Source organism: Oncorhynchus mykiss, chromosome 7, assembly GCF_057628025.1.
Source record: "Oncorhynchus mykiss isolate SJ-2025 chromosome 7, ASM5762802v1, whole genome shotgun sequence".
NCBI classification, from domain to species: domain Eukaryota; kingdom Metazoa; phylum Chordata; class Actinopteri; order Salmoniformes; family Salmonidae; genus Oncorhynchus; species Oncorhynchus mykiss.
In genome coordinates this window covers 72,206,938-72,225,762 of record NC_143028.1, presented here as the reverse complement: position 1 = coordinate 72,225,762, position 18,825 = coordinate 72,206,938, and the positions used below count along the sequence as shown (strand labels likewise).

At 44.1% G+C, this 18,825-nt stretch overlaps 1 protein-coding gene across 4 annotated transcripts in view; it reads right to left on the bottom strand.

The window, feature by feature from the left end:
- Window positions 1-18,825, bottom strand: part of LOC110528540 (TOX high mobility group box family member 2) — a 217,309-nt gene that overhangs the window by 30,370 nt on the left and 168,114 nt on the right. For 2 of the 4 annotated variants that reach the window (XM_036984125.2, XM_036984126.2), the window contains 2 exons: window positions 5,185-5,424; window positions 2,646-2,876 (listed from right to left, as the gene is read on the bottom strand). In XM_036984125.2, the coding sequence (XP_036840020.2) occupies window positions 2,646-2,876; window positions 5,185-5,424 (471 nt within the window). The remainder of the gene's footprint in view (window positions 1-2,645; window positions 2,877-5,184; window positions 5,425-18,825) is intronic. The other 2 variants (XM_090241935.1, XM_036984127.2) reach the window with 1 other exon arrangement.

Here is an 18,825-nt window from a genome sequence, read left to right as displayed (position 1 = left end):
GAAGTGAACTATCACTTTAAGGTTGATGGATGTGCTACTATTTGTGACTACAAATGAGATATTGATTTTCTTTGACATGAGCCTTTATTTTGCCTCCCCCTTTATGGTGAGAACAAAGATGATTGTCTAAGGTTTGTTGTTGGTTCAACTATTGTTTTCTGTGACGACTGTGTGAATATAACATTTCTTCTCATTGACAGGGGATTCTATGGAGCTCGTGTTCTGACAGACGCGTGAGGTGTTGGCTAGAGATGACTGTGTTTACTGACATTTAGCTACATTGGGATTATTGCCGGGGTGGCAGGGTAGCCTAGTGGTTAGAAAGTTGGACTAGTAACTTAAAGGTTGAAAGTTCAAATCCCCCAGCTGACAAGGTACAAATCTGTCATTCTGCCCCTGAACAGGCAGTTAACCCACTAGGCTAGGCTGTCACTGAAAATAAAAATGTGTTCTTAACTGACTTGCCTAGTTAAATAAAGGTAAAAAAATACACTGTTTCTTCAATATACTGTAGGCCTCCATGGTTCTCGCTAGAAGAAACACCTTAAGTGAAGGTTGCCCCTGTTGTGTACCTTTATGTTGTGTTTCTCTTATCATATATATACATACATACAGTCGTGGCCAAAACTTTTGAGAAGTACACAAATATTAATTTCCACAAAGTTTGCTGCTTCAGTGTCTTTAGATATTTTTGTCAGATGTTACAAGGAATACTGAAGTATAATTACAAGCATTTCATGTGTCAAAGGCTTTTATTGACAATTACATGAAGTTGATGCAAAGAGTATTTTTCAAAACCTCTGCAATCTGCCCTGGCATGCTGTGAATTAACTTCTGGGCCACATCCTGACTGATGGCAGCCCATTCTTGCATAATCAATGCTTGGAGTTTGTCAGAATTTTTTTTTTTTTGTTTGTCCACCCGCCTCTTGAGGATTGACCACAAGTTCTCAATGGGATTAAGGTCTGGAGAGTTTTCTACCCATGGACCCTAAATATTGATGTTTTGTTCCCCGAGCCACTTAGTTATCACTTTTGCCTTATGGCAAGGTTCTCCATCATGCTGGAAAAGGCAGTGTTCGTCACCAAACTGTTCCTGGATGGTTGGGAGAAGTTTCTCTCAGAGGATGTGTTGGTACGATTCTTTATTCAGGGCTGTGTTCTTAGGCAAAATTGTGAGTGAGCCCACTCCCTTGGCTGAGAAGCAACCCCACACATGAATGGTCTCAGGATGTTTTACTGTTGGCATGACACAAGACTGATGGCAGCGCTCTCCTTGTCTTCTCCGGACAAGCTTTTTTTCTGGATGCCCCAAACAATCGGAAAGGGGATTCATCAGTGAAAATGACTTTACCCCAATCCTCAGCAGTCCAATCCCTGTACCTTTTGCAGAATATCACTCTGTTCCTGATGTTTTTCCTGGAGAGAAGTGGCTTCTTTGCTGCCTTTCTTGACACTAGGCCATCCTCCAAAAGTCTTAATCTCACTGTGCGTGCAGATGCACTCACACCTGCCTGCTACCATTCCTGAGCAAGCTCTGTACTGCTGGTACCCTGATCCCTTCATCTGAATCAACTTTTGGAGACGGTCCTGGCGCTTGCTGGACTTTCTTGGGCACCCTGAAGCCTTCTTCACAACAATTGAACCGCTCTCCTTGAAGGTCTTGATGATCCGATAAATGGATGATTTAGGTGCAATCTTACTGGCAGCAATATCCTTGCCTGGAAAAGGCATTTTTGTGCAACGCAATGATGACGGCACGTGTTTCCTTGCAGGTAACCATGACTGACAAAACAATGATTATAAGCACCACCCTCCTTTTGAAGCTTCCAGTCTGTTATTCAAACTCAATCAGCATGACAGAGTGATCTCCAGCCTTGTTCTCGTCAACACTCACACCTGTGTTAACGAGATAATCACTGACATGATGTCAGCTGGTCCTTTTGTGGCATGGCTGAAATGCAGTGGAAATATTTTTGGGGGATTCAGTTGATTTGCATGACAAAGAGGAACTTGACAATTAATTGCAATTCGTCTGATCACTCTTCATAACATTCTGGAGTAGATGCAAATTGCTATTATACAAACTGAGGTTGCAGACTTTGTGAAAATTAATATTTGTGTCATTCTCCAAACTTTTGGCCAGGACTGTTTGTCATGTTAAGAGCTGCAAAACTTTATCCACTCATTTCGGAGTGTGTGTGTATGTATGTGTATAAACGTGTATAAAGGTGTGTGTGATCAGCGTGTATGTATGTATTGGTGTGTGTGTTCAGTGTGTGTGTGTATAAACATGTGTGTGTTTAAACATGTATGTATTGGTGCGTGTGTATAAACGTGTATGTATGCGTGTGTATAAACATGTATGTATCTTTTATTTATTTAACTAGGCAAGTCAGTTAAGAACAAATTCTTATTTTCAATGACGGCCTAGGAACAGAGGGTTAACTGCCTTGTTCAGGGGCAGAACGACAGATTTGTACCTTGTCAGCTCAGGGGTTTGAACTAGTTACTAGTCCAACGCTCTAACCACTAGGCTACCCTGCCACCCCATGTGTGTGTTCAGTGTGTGTGTGTATAAACGTGTATGTATTGGTGTTTGTGTTCAGTGTGTGTGTGTATAAACGTGTATGTATTGGTGTGCACCTGTTTTGCCTCCTCTCCCAGGCTGTCCCACATGGAGGCCACGATCTTGGACACGTCCCCAAAGGTGGCGTTGGGATTGGAGCTCTTGATGGCCGCCTGGGTGTCCCTGAAGAAGAGGGCGTAGGCCGACACGGGTTTCGACGGCTCGTTGGGGTCCTTTTTCTTCTTCTTCTTCTGCGGTTTGGTCTTGGGCTTCATCATCTCTGAGGAAGGCCGCTTCTCGCCCGTCATCTGGAAGAAGATTTTAAAAAACTATGCATTTGTCTCCTGTCTTTCTGTTTGAAAACTGAACAATAAGACAACTGCTCACTCACAGAGAATTATACTGTATGACACGGGTAAGAAACGCAGTATCAACTGTTCCCTTTCGACAGTGCTCTCCACAATGGTATGCTATCATTATGTACATTCTCCTCTCTACTACCTGAGGAGAGCAACAGAACACAGTGACAAGACACTCCCCACTCCTCTCACTTCACACCTCAGTGCACAGCTCCTTCCGTTGGTAACGTTTCACTGCCTCACGTAGACAAATGAACATGGTCAGTGTGCCAACTCATCCGTGTCAATGCCCACCAGACAGCTCAAACAAGCTTGCATCTCCAACATCAAGAGATGAGTTGCCAGTCCAGTGTAAGCATAAGTATGACTTACCTCTTATCTTACTTACTAAGTTAATAGACAATAATGTTTATGAACTTTTGCTGCGAAAACTCATTTAGACTCTATTTTCATCGTAATGACTTGTTTGATTAAATCCATTGCAAGTAATTGAGACATCCACAGTGAAAAAATAAATTGCAAACAACTCCCCTCTTAAACTACGATTTAAAGTAGTACTCGGTTTGATTTAGAATTCTCAGGAAAGAAACATTCAATGTCACAAGCTAAACCTGTTCACATCAAACACAGAACATTGTATTTACTTGTAAGAACATGTATTTACAGTATGATACTCTTTTGCTTTGAATTGTACTCTATGAAAATAAACTGAGATTCAGTCTCTCAAACCTAATATAACACTACCATTATCCATTCCAACTTAAACTGGGCGTTTTTCTTCAGCAATACGTTGTTTACATTGTCAAAAATGATTTATCAAAACAACACAAACGCATTTCTCCCCGGACTAGGTAAAACTGTACATTTCTCACCTAACATTCCCGACGGCAGTCTTCTTTAAAGAGTTTCATTACGATAATAGATTCCAACTTTTGTGCAACGGAGCAAAATGTATTCAAAATCACCTCTGTTTCTACTAGCTTTGATGTGGATGTTGAATACATTGGAGGCTAATGGAATTATATACTGATGGTAATCGTTTTTTATTCATACATGGACAGTCATGCACAGTGGGGAGCTTGTATGGTGGAGAAAATATTGTGTTGCAGAAAATGTGCCGGTCTAACGTTGTATCACTCTGTGCTTGAGGCTGATAAATATGCAACAACACTATAGAAACCCCCGGATTCAATTACACGTTCATGTTCTTCTGTTCTAATCCCCCAGGTTAATGGAAACAAATCCAATGAGAGCCCTGATTGGTGAGTCATTTCTGTATGCTCTGTTGTATGGATTTACATAAATTAAATTAATGTCACTTATTGAGTATTTATTCCTGTGTCCTTGTTTCAAATGAAAGAGCTGTGAGGGATTGAGGCACACATATACTCCCTCAAGCTTTCCTGTCCTTTTCAACTTGTTTACCCCACAGCGGAGAAACACATCTATTGATAGGTGTGTAGAGGTCTAGAACACTACAGTACACAGTATAGAGAAGAGTGCTGCTTCAAGACATTTGGTTTGGAACTACAGTACGTTGCCTCAAGTTCTATCTCCCATATCTAATAGAGACGTATTACAGACGTATTACAGACGAAAACATCCAAATGCATCCCTGTTGCCATTGCTGCAATATAAATAATTGAACAGAGCTTCTGTTAATCGCTATGGAGAGGGCCTAGAGAACAGCAACAATACCAGTTATGTGAACATATATAAAGCAACAAGGGAATTTAAACAAAATGATCCACAACATAACTGGAAAGGGAGTGAGAAGTTGTTTGTCCATGATCCTTTCTTGATGTGACAATTAACAATGTGCAATTAAGGAGGTGACATGGTGATAACAGATTCTCAGCAAATCCCACATTACGGGAACATTTCAAGTGAAATAATTTAGACAGCAAAACAATTATAACAAAAATAAAAAATAAAAAGCTGCATTACTTTCAGTTTGAACTAGGATTTGAAGCCAATATTTAAAAAAACACCAGATGGTCCTTTATTACCTATGAGATTGGAGATACGTAGGCTCTCAGAAATACACTAGCTTGTTGAATAATTGCCATAAAATCACTGTCATTCTGCCATACATACATACACAAATTCACACAATCCTGTCTGAAAAACAATCGAGTTATAGATTAACCACTATTTGACAATTTCCTTCAGCCGTGCAACACCCAATACCAACGACAGCAACACCCTGACTTTCCCTAGATTCAGCGAAATCAAAGAAGCATTGCCACATCAGTACCTTATGGTGGGAATCGGTTTCCTCTTCCTGTGTAGAGCTCGAGGGAGAGGGTGTGGCTGATTTACTTCCAGGAGGTGAGGGAGAACCATGGGTAAGAGCGCTCCGGCCAACCTGAGAGTTCAGTTGAGACAGTGCACTCATGGGCTGATGGGACAGTATCCTAGGTGACATGTTTATCAGATGGGGGTTGTGACGGCTGAGGTCATAATGTGAGCCGTCGTGGCGAGTCATCTCCTGGATCTGGGTGAGAGAAGAAGACCAGCTTTACTACTTTAACTTCATCACTTGTACAGTATTTTCCCAATTTGCCTAAAAACTTAAAAACTTGGCGCCTGCGTTAAGGAGGGAAAGCGGTAGGTAGGAGATCAGAGAAAGTGAGTGTGTCGTTCCCAGGTTCACTGGTCCCACTGATCTCCTTAGGACTGGTTGGAAGCCAACTTATCTTGATTTTCCCACTCTCCTCAGTCACAATTGAAACACACACCATGAGTTCCTCCACTAAATTGCACTTTTCTGGCCATTTTTATCTTGATTGTGCTTTGAGGCAAGATTTGATGTGTTAAATGTCAAGTCTAGTGCTGAGGTGCAAATGACCTTGAACAACATACAGTATCATTAATCACACCAGCAACCACACCAACAATCACACCAACAATCAGCAATCAAAGACTATCTGTTCCAAACCCAACTGAATAAATCACATAATGTTCAAAGTATGTTCAAAGTGAGGTGGGAGGCGTCTTGCCACTGTATGACATCATCAGGATCATTTGGGACCCCCAGGTGACAACATGGTCAACGTTTAGTCTGATTTTCCACTACCAGGATGGTTCAGAGCACAACATGGTCAACGTTTAGTCTGATTTTCCACTACCAGGATGGTTCAGAGCACAACATGGTCAACGTTTAGTCTGATTTTCCACTACCAGGATGGTTCAGAGCACAACATGGTCAACGTTTAGTCTGATTTTCCACTACCAGGATGGTTCAGAGTACAACATGGTCAACGTTTAGTCTGATTTTCCACTACCAGGATGGTTCAGAGCACAACATGGTCAACGTTTAGTCTGATTTTCCACTACCAGGATGGTTCAGAGTACAACATGGTCAACGTTTAGTCTGATTTTCCACTACCAGGATGGTTCAGAGCACAACATGGTCAACGTTTAGTCTGATTTTCCACTACCAGGATGGTTCAGAGCACAACATGGTCAACGCTTACTCTGATTTTCCACTACCAGGATGGTTCAGAGTACAACATGGTCAACGTTTAGTCTGATTTTCCACTACCAGGATGGTTCAGAGCACAACATGGTCAACGCTTACTCTGATTTTCCACTACCAGGATGGTTCACAGCACAACATGGTCAACGTTTAGTCTGATTTTCCACTACCAGGATGGTTCAGAGCACAACATGGTCAACGTTTAGTCTGATTTTCCACTACCAGGATGGTTCAGAGTACAACATGGTCAACGTTTAGTCTGATTTTCCACTACCAGGATGGTTCAGAGTACAACATGGTCAACGTTTAGTCTGATTTTCCACTACCAGGATGGTTCAGAGTACAACATGGTCAACGTTTAGTCTGATTTTCCACTACCAGGATGGTTCAGAGCACAACATGGTCAACGTTTAGTCTGATTTTCCACTACCAGGATGGTTCAGAGCACAACATGGTCAACGTTTAGTCTGATTTTCCACTACCAGGATGGTTCAGAGTACAACATGGTCAACGTTTAGTCTGATTTTCCACTACCAGGATGGTTCAGAGTACAACATGGTCAACGTTTAGTCTGATTTTCCACTACCAGGATGGTTCAGAGCACAACATGGTCAACGTTTAGTCTGATTTTCCACTACCAGGATGGTTCAGAGTACAACATGGTCAACGTTTAGTCTGATTTTCCACTACCAGGATGGTTCAGAGCACAACATGGTCAACGTTTAGTCTGATTTTCCACTACCAGGATGGTTCAGAGCACAACATGGTCAACGTTTAGTCTGATTTTCCACTACCAGGATGGTTCAGAGTACAACATGGTCAACGTTTAGTCTGATTTTCCACTACCAGGATGGTTCAGAGTACAACATGGTCAACGTTTAGTCTGATTTTCCACTACCAGGATGGTTCAGAGCACAACATGGTCAACGTTTAGTCTGATTTTCCACTACCAGGATGGTTCAGAGTACAACATGGTCAACGTTTAGTCTGATTTTCCACTACCAGGATGGTTCAGAGTACAACATGGTCAACGTTTAGTCTGATTTTCCACTACCAGGATGGTTCAGAGTACAACATGGTCAACGTTTAGTCTGATTTTCCACTACCAGGATGGTTCAGAGTACAACATGGTCAACGTTTAGTCTGATTTTCCACTACCAGGATGGTTCAGAGTACAACATGGTCAACGTTTAGTCTGATTTTCCACTACCAGGATGGTTCAGAGCACAACATGGTCAACGTTTAGTCTGATTTTCCACTACCAGGATGGTTCAGAGTACAACATGGTCAACGTTTAGTCTGATTTTCCACTACCAGGATGGTTCAGAGTACAACATGGTCAACGTTTAGTCTGATTTTCCACTACCAGGATGGTTCAGAGTACAACATGGTCAACGTTTAGTCTGATTTTCCACTACCAGGATGGTTCAGAGCACAACATGGTCAACGTTTAGTCTGATTTTCCACTACCAGGATGGTTCAGAGCACAACATGGTCAACGTTTAGTCTGATTTTCCACTACCAGGATGGTTCACAGCACAAGCTCTGCTCATAGAACATTAGCCTATAGACTAAAATTACTCTGGTTGGTCATTCAAGTAGAAAAAATACTGCACTTCCAAGTTAATTTTTGGAAGTTGACCCATTTAAAGGAGGATACATGCTTTCAACTGATTAAAGAGAGTCCTCATGAAGTAACACCCTTAGTAGTCTAACAGATCTACAATAAAAATACATTCAAAATCTATCAGGACATACACGAGCCAAAGCAGGCCGTAATGCAAGCATAACTTGGGAATGTTTGTCAATTTACAGATCAGAAAGTGATCAACTAGCATTTATAAGCCCTGTTAAACATTCATGAGTTAAATAATACATTCCACATTAGTGCTGTGCTAAAAAGATCTAATTGCAGGGGCCCTAGCATATGAGATCTTGATCAACACAAGTAGAGCCTCTGAGATGAAGGGTCTACAGCGCTGTAATCATAATTGGCCCCAGTAGTTTGCTGAGAATAAAATGTACTGGTAATGTAATGTTTAACAGACTCTATGCTTTGAAAACCCCAAAAATATTTACAGGACGTAAGATTTTTTTTGTTTCCCTCAGCAGCAGCTTACAAAAAGCTGCCTGAACAAAGACATTCCTCTTGCATTTCAAATAACCGTATTTTAACCTCACCCCAACACAAAACAGTATTTTCCAAACTCAAATCATAATTCAAAACACCATCACTCCACTTTTCAAACATGGTGAATAGCTTTAGCAAAAAAAGAGAAAGGAAAAAAAAAATCCATTAATTATCCATTTTCGGTGGAGATGCTCTTTAAGGGTCTTCACAAACCAAGAAGCTTTGAAAAAACAATTAATCAAACATGAATGGCCTATTATAACTACTGCAGACCTATTTCCATAGCAACAGCCTCTGGGTGAAATGATCACCCTTTAATCTGAGCACACTATGCTTCATATAAACAAACAAAAGAGACCTGTGGAACAGAAAAGTAGTAGAGTGGTAAGGTACAGGGGTCCTCTGTAGTTTCCTATTTGGATCTATCTGTTTTAATAGAACTGTGGCGGGGTTCTTGGAACAAGAGGAATTACCTATCTAATTCTTATTGTTTGAGGAAGAAGAGGCCATAGCAGACTACTCAATCATTTCCCTTTCAATCAAACATGAATAATTCATGATATTTGTTTGGAATGCAGTAATAGACACATTTTGCCACTATTCATATTCTAACTGGTTCTTCGTAGCATTTGCTTAAATTCTAGTTCCCTTTTCACTAAAGCTGAGTGCCCAAATGTAAAATATGGGGCATAAAAGTCAGATAGTAATATTATACAAAATATGACCTTATAAACCTGATTTTGATTAGTTGATCAATCACTTGGAAAGCAGGATGTTGTGGTATTTATACATGTCAGGAGCTTCAGACTGTGAATTTATTACAAATCTAAACTCTTAAAATAGTTCATTTCTAAAATATATTCTCTTCTCCTCATATATTGCAAATAAAAGGCATCTCTTTGTGAGAAATGAGTTGAATGAATGCACCAAGGTTAGAACACCTTGCATTGGGTTCTGATGGTGTGTGCAACACTGTATTGACTGTATTCCCTTGTGCAATCACCAAAACCACGCCAACACAAGAAAATAGCAATTATGGGAGCAAAAGGTACATTGAGAAGTAAACAGCAGAAGCATCGTGTCAATTTAAACTAAGGGGTTTCATCCATGTATAAGGTAAACATATACAGCGTACACTGTAGTTTCTTTTGCATGTTGTCAATTCAAAGAAATTGAATTTGGCCCTCTAAAAACTAAGGAGCAGTACAGAACGCGTCTTGTTAATACACTGAACAAAAATATAAACTCAACAATTGTTGGGGATGTTATTGAGTTACAGTTCATATAAGGAAATCAGTCAATTGAAATATATTCATTAGGCCCTAATCTATGGATTTCACATGACTGGAAATACACATACACATCTGTTGGTCACAGATAACTTTAAAAAAGGCAGGGGTGTGGATCAGAGGGGCGTAGTCAGTATCTGGTGTGACCACCATTTATTGTCCCCAGAACAAGGTACACCTGAGTAATGATCATGCTGTTTAATCAGCTTCTTGATATGTCACACCTGTCAGGTGGATGGATTATCTTGGTAAAGGAGAAATGCTCACTAACAGAAATGTAAACAAATTTGTGTACAACATTTTAGAGAAATGTTTTATTGAATATTTCTGGGATGTTTTATTTCAGCTCATGAACCATGGGACCAACACTTTATGTTGCGTTTTATATTTCTGTTCAGTAGAGTATTACCTTTTACATTTCACGGCATTAAGATATGAACACCATAATGAAGACCCTCTATACAGTACATGTAGAAACCCTATTAGTGCAACGCGACATGATCACCAGTCACATAATTACACAACAGTTGTCTAACCAAATAGTTATCTTTAAGGCACTTTTATTAAATGTTTTGGAGTGTTTTCTGTTTGCCATTTCAGACTCAGAGAGAGAGAGAGAGAGAAAGCAGTCACCCTGAGCTAAATAAAGTAGGTGGGTGATGGCTGTACAAACATTATGACGGAGTCTCACAAAGGTTGCCTGTTGCCATAGGTACTGTATGCTAATTCGTAAACGGTATCATCGCTGTACGTGGGGGGGGGGTGCTGTCTGGGTAACAGGCTTCATTTGGCCATTACTGTCTGACTCGCATCCCCCCCAGGACAGACAGACAACATGTTCTCTTCATTCTAATAGGGCGATGATGTAATAAATTAGCCATCTCCATTGTGAAAGGAGAATTTCGCTTTATTCTTTTACACTTCTGGATGTAAAAGTCACACAAACACATGTATGTATGCATACACACACACAAAGCCTTCAGACAGTTTGATATTGCATTTCCAACGTCCAGAATGAACAGCCAGCTGACCCTAACTGTGATGCAAAGGCAAGCAGGACAAAACTTTGGGGCAAATCTGTTTCCCTCTCTCCGCTGTTGTTATGGTTGCCATGTTTTGTATTCACATCCTGTGCATCATAGTGAAATGAGAGTCAAATAACAAAAGCTTTCCAATTATGACGGGACATCAGAAAGCTTATGATCCTCTAGCTTTACCTTTGAAATGGTTTCGTCGCAGCTCAGATTGCCTGCACCATATGATTTAGCTAAGGAGATCTGACCAGCAACTGTAATACCACATTGAAGGAAATTACAGAGCTAGAGCTTCACAGAGAGAGGCAGTATGGAATGGATACTTCTTACTTTTTGTCCTAAGAATGAATTCACATGATTCAAATCATCTCCATATGTGTAATTGTATTTAGGACCCAATAACTAGAGGGCTAAAGAGACAATATGAACATATAACACATGCAATCCAATGCATATTTTACATAAAATGGTGGGCCCAGGAATCGAACCCATTAACCCGAGGTTACAACCACCATTCTAAACCAGCAGAGCTACAAAGGACCACTTTTAGGAGCCAATACTAATATCGTGCTGCTGCTCCAGTTTCAACTGTTCTGCCTGCGGCTATGGAACCCTGACCTGTTCACTGGATGTGCTACCTGTCCCAGACCTGCTGTTTTCAACTCTCTAGAGACATCGGCTATGAAAAGCCAACTGACATTTACTCCTGAGGTGCTGACCTGTTGCACCCTCGACAACCACTGTGATTATTATTATTTGACCCTGCTGGTCATCTATGAACATTTGAACATCTTGGCCATGTTCTGTTATAATCTCCACCCGGCACAGCCAGAAGAGGACTGGCCACCCCTCATAGCCTGGTTCCTCTCTAGGTTTCTTCCTAGGTTGCGGCCTTTCTAGGGAGTTTTTCCTAGCCACTGTGCTTCTATATCTGCATTGCTTGCTGTTTGGGGTTTTAAGCTGGGTTTCTGGACAGCACTTTGTGACATCAGCTGATGTAAGAAGGGCTTTACAAATACATTTGACTGATTGATTAAATACTATACAATAACATTGACTGGACCACCACTATGCATGGACTATTTGCTCGTTGTAGTATTGTATTGGAATGGTAGGATTGCAGTAAGCGTGGCCAATCATAGCATTGTCAGTATGCGTGGCCATACATAGCATTGTCAGTATGCGTGGCCATACATAGCATTGTCAGTATGCGTGGCCATACATAGCATTGTCAGTATGTGTGGCCATACATAGCATTGTCAGTATGTGTGGCCATACATAGCATTGTCAGTATGCGTGGCCATACATAGCATTGTCAGTATGCGTGGCCATACATAGCATTGTCGGTATGCGTGGCCATACATAGCATTGTCAGTATATGTGGCCATACATAGCATTGTCAGTATGTGTGGCCATACATAGCATTGTCAGTATGCGTGGCCATACATAGCATTGTCAGTATATGTGGCCATACATAGCATTGTCAGTATGTGTGGCCATACATAGCATTGTCAGTATGTGTGGCCATACATAGCATTGTCAGTATGTGTGGCCATACATAGCATTGTCAGTATGTGTGGCCATACATACATAGCATTGTCAGTATGTGTGGCCATACATAGCATTGTCAGTATGCGTGGCCATACATAGCATTGTCGGTATGCGTGGCCATACATAGCATTGTCAGTATGCGTGGCCATACATAGCATTGTCGGTTTGCGTGGCCATACATAGCATTGTCAGTATATGTGGCCATACATAGCATTGTCAGTATGTGTGGCCATACATAGCATTGTCAGTATGTGTGGCCATACATAGCATTGTCAGTATGTGTGGCCATACATAGCATTGTCAGTATGTGTGGCCATACATAGCATTGTCAGTATGTGTGGCCATACATAGCATTGTCAGTATGTGTGGCCATACATAGCATTGTCATGTCAAACAGAGAAACAGCATGAGCGGAGGATGGTCTCAATGTATTCCTTTGGCTGAAGAAAGCATTTTCACACAATGTACAAACGCAGTGTGATTGAATAGCGCCCCTACTTTACTGCCCAGACTAACTAAGCCTTCAATCCCCCTGTTCACACCCTCCCTGATTGGTGCAAACCTGTTTGAGAGTGATGTCTCACTGACTGAGATTCACAATTGTTATTGTAAAATCACTGAGCGTTTAATTGAAACAAATTACTATAATAATAGAACATTATCTCTGCAGGCGCCCAGCCGTGACAGCTTTAATTAGGGCTGCGTTCGAGACTGATACTTCAACAGCAACAGCAAACACACCTTAGGTAGTAGGGGAGCCAGTCATCCAGCTATTGGGCCCTCATATCGCCAAATGCCCGGCCCCCATAATGCCTACCACTCGGTCCTGATACAGCCTACCACCCGACCTTCATACTGCCTACCACCCAGCCTTCATACTGCCTACCACCCAACCTTCATACTGCCTTCCACCCAGCCTTCATACTGCCTACCGCCCAGCCTTCATACTGCCTACTACCCAGCCTTCATACTGCCTACCACCCGACCCTGATACTGCCTACTACCCGGCCCTGATACTGCCTACCACCCAGCCTTCATACTGCCTACCGCCCAGCCTTCATACTGCCTACTACCCAGCCTTCATACTGCCTACCACCCGACCCTGATACTGCCTACTACCCGGCCCTGATACTGCCTACCACCCAGCCTTCATACTGCCTACCACCCAGCCTTCATACTGCCTACCACCCAGCCTTCATACTGCCTACCACCCAACCTTCATACTGCCTTCCACCCAGCCTTCATACTGCCTACCGCCCAGCCTTCATACTGCCTACTACCCAGCCTTCATACTGCCTACCACCCGACCCTGATACTGCCTACTACCCGGCCCTGATACTGCCTACCACCCAGCCTTCATACTGCCTACCACCCAGCCTTCATACTGCCTACTACCCAGCCTTCATACTGCCTACCACCCGACCCTGATACTGCCTACTACCCGGCCCTGATACTGCCTACCACCCAGCCTTCATACTGCCTACCACCCAGCCTTCATACTGCCTACCACCCAGCCTTCATACTGCCTACCACCCGGCCCTGATACTGTCTACCGCCCAGCCTTCATACTGCCTAACACCCGGCCCTGATACTGCCTACCACCTGGCCCTCATAACTCCTACCACCCAGCCTTCATACTACCTACCACCCAGCCTTCATACTGCCTACCACCCGGCCCTCATACTGCCTACCACCCGGCCCTCATAACGCCTACCACCAAGCCTTCAGACTGCCTACCACCCGGCCCTCATAACGCCTACCACCCAGCCTTCATACTGCCTACAACCCGGCCCTCATAATGCCTACCACCCAGCCTTCATACTGCCTACCACCCGGCCCTCAAAATGCCTACCACCCAGCCTTCATACTGCCTACAACCTGGCCCTCCTAATGCCTACCACCCAGCCTTCATACTGCCTACCACCTGGCCCTCATAACGCCTACCACCCAGCCTTCATACTGCCTACCACCCAGCCTTCATACTGCCTACCACCCGGCCCTCATAACGCCTACCACCCAGCCCTCATAACGCCTACCACCCAGCCTTCATACTGCCTACCACCCGGCCCTCATAACGCCTACCACCTGGCCCTCATAACGCCTACCACCCAGCCTTCATACTGCCTACCACCCAGCCTTCATACTGCCTACCACCCGGCCCTCATAACGCCTACCACCCAGCCTTCATACTGCCTACCACCCAGCCTTCATACTGCCTACCACCCAGCCTTCATACTGCCTACCACCCGGCACTCATAACGCCTACCACCCAGCCTTCATACTGCCTACCACCTGGCCCTCATAACGCCTACCACCCAGCCTTCATACTGCCTACCACCCGGCCCTCATAACGCCTACCACCCAGCCTTCATACTGCCTACCACCCAGCCTTCATACTGCCTACCACCCGGCCCTCATAACGCCTACCACCCAGCCTTCATAATGCCTACCACCCAGCCTTCATACTGCCTACCACCCAGCCTTCATACTGCCTACCACCCGGCACTCATAACGCCTACCACCCAGCCTTCATACTGCCTACCACCTGGCCCTCATAACGCCTACCACCCAGCCTTCATACTGCCTACCACCCGGCCCTCATAACGCCTACCACCCAGCCTTCATACTGCCTACCACCCGGCCCTCAAAACGCCTACCACCCAGCCTTCATACTGCCTACAACCCGGCCCTCATAATGCCTACCACCCAGCCTTCATACTGCCTACCACCTGGCCCTCATAACGCCTACCACCCAGCCTTCATACTGCCTACCACCCAGCCTTCATACTGCCTACCACCCGGCCCTCATAACGCCTACCACCTGGCCCTCATAACGCCTACCACCCAGCCTTCATACTGCCTACCACCCGGCCCTCATAACGCCTACCACCCAGCCTTCATACTGCCTACGACCCGGCCCTCATAATGCCTACCACCCAGCCTTCATAATGCCTACCACCCAGCCTTCATACTGCCTACCACCCGGCCCCCATAACGCCTACCACCCAGCACTCAAAGAAAACTCCTCATTCACTCTCGGGGGCAAAGCGCAAACAGCACTCTTCCTCAAAGCTCTTTTCTTCCCTCCATCCCTCCCTACTCCCCCTCCTCCTTTCCTTCCATTCATTTCTGAACCTCATCAAGCTTCCATATACCCGGGAGGGTCATTTAAAAAAGGCCAGGAGCACTAATAAGAAAGTGGATTTAGAAATCATACGCTGCTTAAAGACTCAAAGCAAAAAAAGGCCTGCTGCTGGTTCTTTAGGTTTCTGAGCGTCATCAGAGGGATGCAAAGTAATAAAGTATGATAGGCAGACGATGCCTTGGATGCTCACGAAGGGAAAAGACAGGCAAGGCTTGTGATAATGGAAGTAATTCAAGTATTCCATGTGTTGGAACATTGGATCCATGGGCTATTTGGAATTTGAAGCGGACAATTCCCGAGGTAGGTTATCATTCTAGACGGACAGGAGCATTCTGTGTGAAAGGTAGGTTATCATTCTAGACGGACATGACCATTCTGTGTGAAAGGTAGGTTATCGTTCTAGAAGGACGTGAGCAGTGCTAGCCTCTCTACACTGGCTTCCTGTCAAAGCAAGGGCTGATTTCAAGGTTTTACTGCTAACCTACAAAGCATTACATGGGATTGCTCCTACCTATCTCTCTGATTTGGTCCTGCCGTACATACCTACACGTACGCTACGGTCACAAGACGCAGGCCTCCTAATTGTCCCTAGAATTTCTAAGCAAACAGCTGGAGGCAGGGCTTTCTCCTATAGAGCTCCATTTTTATGGAACGGTCTGCCTACCCATGTCAGAGACGCAAACTCGGTCCTAACCTTTAAGTCTCTACTGAAGACTCATCTCTTCAGTGGGTCATATGATTGAGTGTAGTCTGGCCCAGGAGTGGGAGGGTGAACGGAAAGGCTCTGGAGCAACGAACAGCCCTTGCTGTCTCTGCCTGGCCGGTTCCCCTCTTTCCACTGGGATTCTCTGCCTCTAACCCTACTACAAGGGCTGAGTCACTGGCTTACTGGGGCTCTCTCATGCCGTCCCTGGAGGGGGTGCGTCACCTGAGTGGGTTGATTCACTGATGTGGTCATCCTGTCTGGGTTGGCATGGAATACCTGACATGATGACTCCTTGCTGTCCCCAGTCCACCTGACTGTGCTGCTGCTCCAGTTTCAACTGTTCTGCCTTATTATTATTCGACCATGCTGGTCATTTATGAACATTTGAACTTGGCCATGTTCTGTTATAATCTCCACCCGGCACAGCCAGAAGAGGACTGGCCACCCCACATAGCCTGGTTCCTCTCTAGGTTTCTTCCTAGGTTTTGGCCTTTCTAGGGAGTTTTTCCTAGCCACCGTGCTTCTACACCTGCATTGCTTGCTGTTTAGGGTTTTAGGCTGGGTTTCTGTACAGCACTTTGAGATATCAGCTGATGTACGAAGGGCTATATAAATAAATTTGATTTGATTTGATTTGATTCTGTGTGAAAGGTAGGTTATCATTCTAGACGGACATGAGCATTCTGTGTGAAAGGTAGGTTATCATTCTAGACGGACATGAGCATTCTGTGTGAAAGGTAGGTTATCCTTCTAGACGGACATGAGCATTCTGTGTGAAAGGTAGGTTATCCTTCTAGACGGACATGAGCATTCTGTGTGAAAGGTAGGTTATCCTTCTAGACGGACATGAGCATTCTGTGTGAAAGGTAGGTTGTCATTCTAGACGGACATGAGCATTCTGTGTGAAAGGTAGGTTATCATTCTAGACGGACATGAGCATTCTGTGTGAAAGGTAGGTTGTCATTCTAGACGGACATGAGCATTCTGTGTGAAAGGTAGGTTATCATTCTAGACGGACATGAGCATTCTGTGTGAAAGGTAGGTTATCATTCTAGACAGACATGAGCATTCTGTGTGAAAGGTAGGTTATCATTCTAGACGGACATGAGCATTCTGTGTGAAAGGTAGGTTATCCTTCTAGACGGACATGAGCATTCTGTGTGAAAGGCACTGTAATACGGCAGCTCTTTGTGAATGAATTCAGTCATTCCCAATTAGCTGTAAATACTACATCGAATTCATAACATTTACATGCCAAAGGTCAACTGTGTTTACTAAGCAACAACCAAGCGAACAACTTCAGATCCCTCCAACTGGACGCTAATTAAAGATGAACATACTGTACTTTGTTCACTCCCTTTGGCTGAGAAATGGCGAAAGCTCTTCAAATGAGCGGTATCAGAAAATAATTCAACGAAGCTGATCATGTCTCACGATGACATTGGAACGAAAGCATGTGGAATTAATTTCCAATGTGTCCACACATTCCAAGTGTCTCTTTTATCTTTCTGTCATCCCTGAGTGTCAAGGTTCTGGGGAGAGATTTTTAAAAAACCATGTGGATGTTTTTCAGTCAGGACCTGTACAGTGTACACAAACCTGGCACTCCATATAGAAGCATGGAATTAGCCTTGAGTTGAGAGCAGCTGAGTTTGTCTCACCAGCGCTGATTTAAACACACCTGAGCCGCCCTGAGTAGGACTGTAAGCCACTAAGTCTCTCTTTGAAGATATGCTGAGACAGAGTCACTAATAAGGCAATGATAGGTGCAAGCACATTTCCCAAGCTTGGCTGCACTACAACAGCAATGGGCCGTTGAATAGAATAGGAACAAATTGGAGTGCTTCAGGTACCATAAAAAATAGGGTTGATATTCTACCACATATGACTGAATAGTGACTACTAACCACCAACTACCTTGAAAATGGTGAGCTGCAGATGTGAAATGTCGTAGTGTCCCCTTCGGCATCTTCCACCGTTGTTTTCCTCATTATTGGTAATGTCAGCGGGCCCCTTTTCTCTCTCTTTCAAAGCCCCTCATCACATGACTGTCTTCCACCTTTACAAAGGGAGAGCATCTGAGCAAACGTCTCGCCTGACATGCCAGGAGCTGCGGGGACACATGCTACCGCCTATAAGACTGAGCCTGTGTTCCAAATGGCACCTGTTTTCGTGCACCGTGCACTAGTGCCACGGGGCTCTGGTCTACAGTAGTACATGTAGGGAATAGGGTGTGATTTGGGACGCATACTCGGATCAGCTCTGCTTCTTCTAACGAGAGCCTCAACTAACAGTCAAATACATCCCCCACCCCCTTTTCACACACACACACACACACACACACACACACACACACACACACACACACACACACACACAAACACACACACACACACACACACACACACACACACACACACACACACACACACGCACACACACACACACACACACACAGGGGGGAGGGAGTCACAGCAACAATTAAGTTAACCAGGAGGTGACTCCTTCACTTGTTGTTCACAGGCACCTTTTTCACCTACTGCAACTGTGGACCTCCAAAG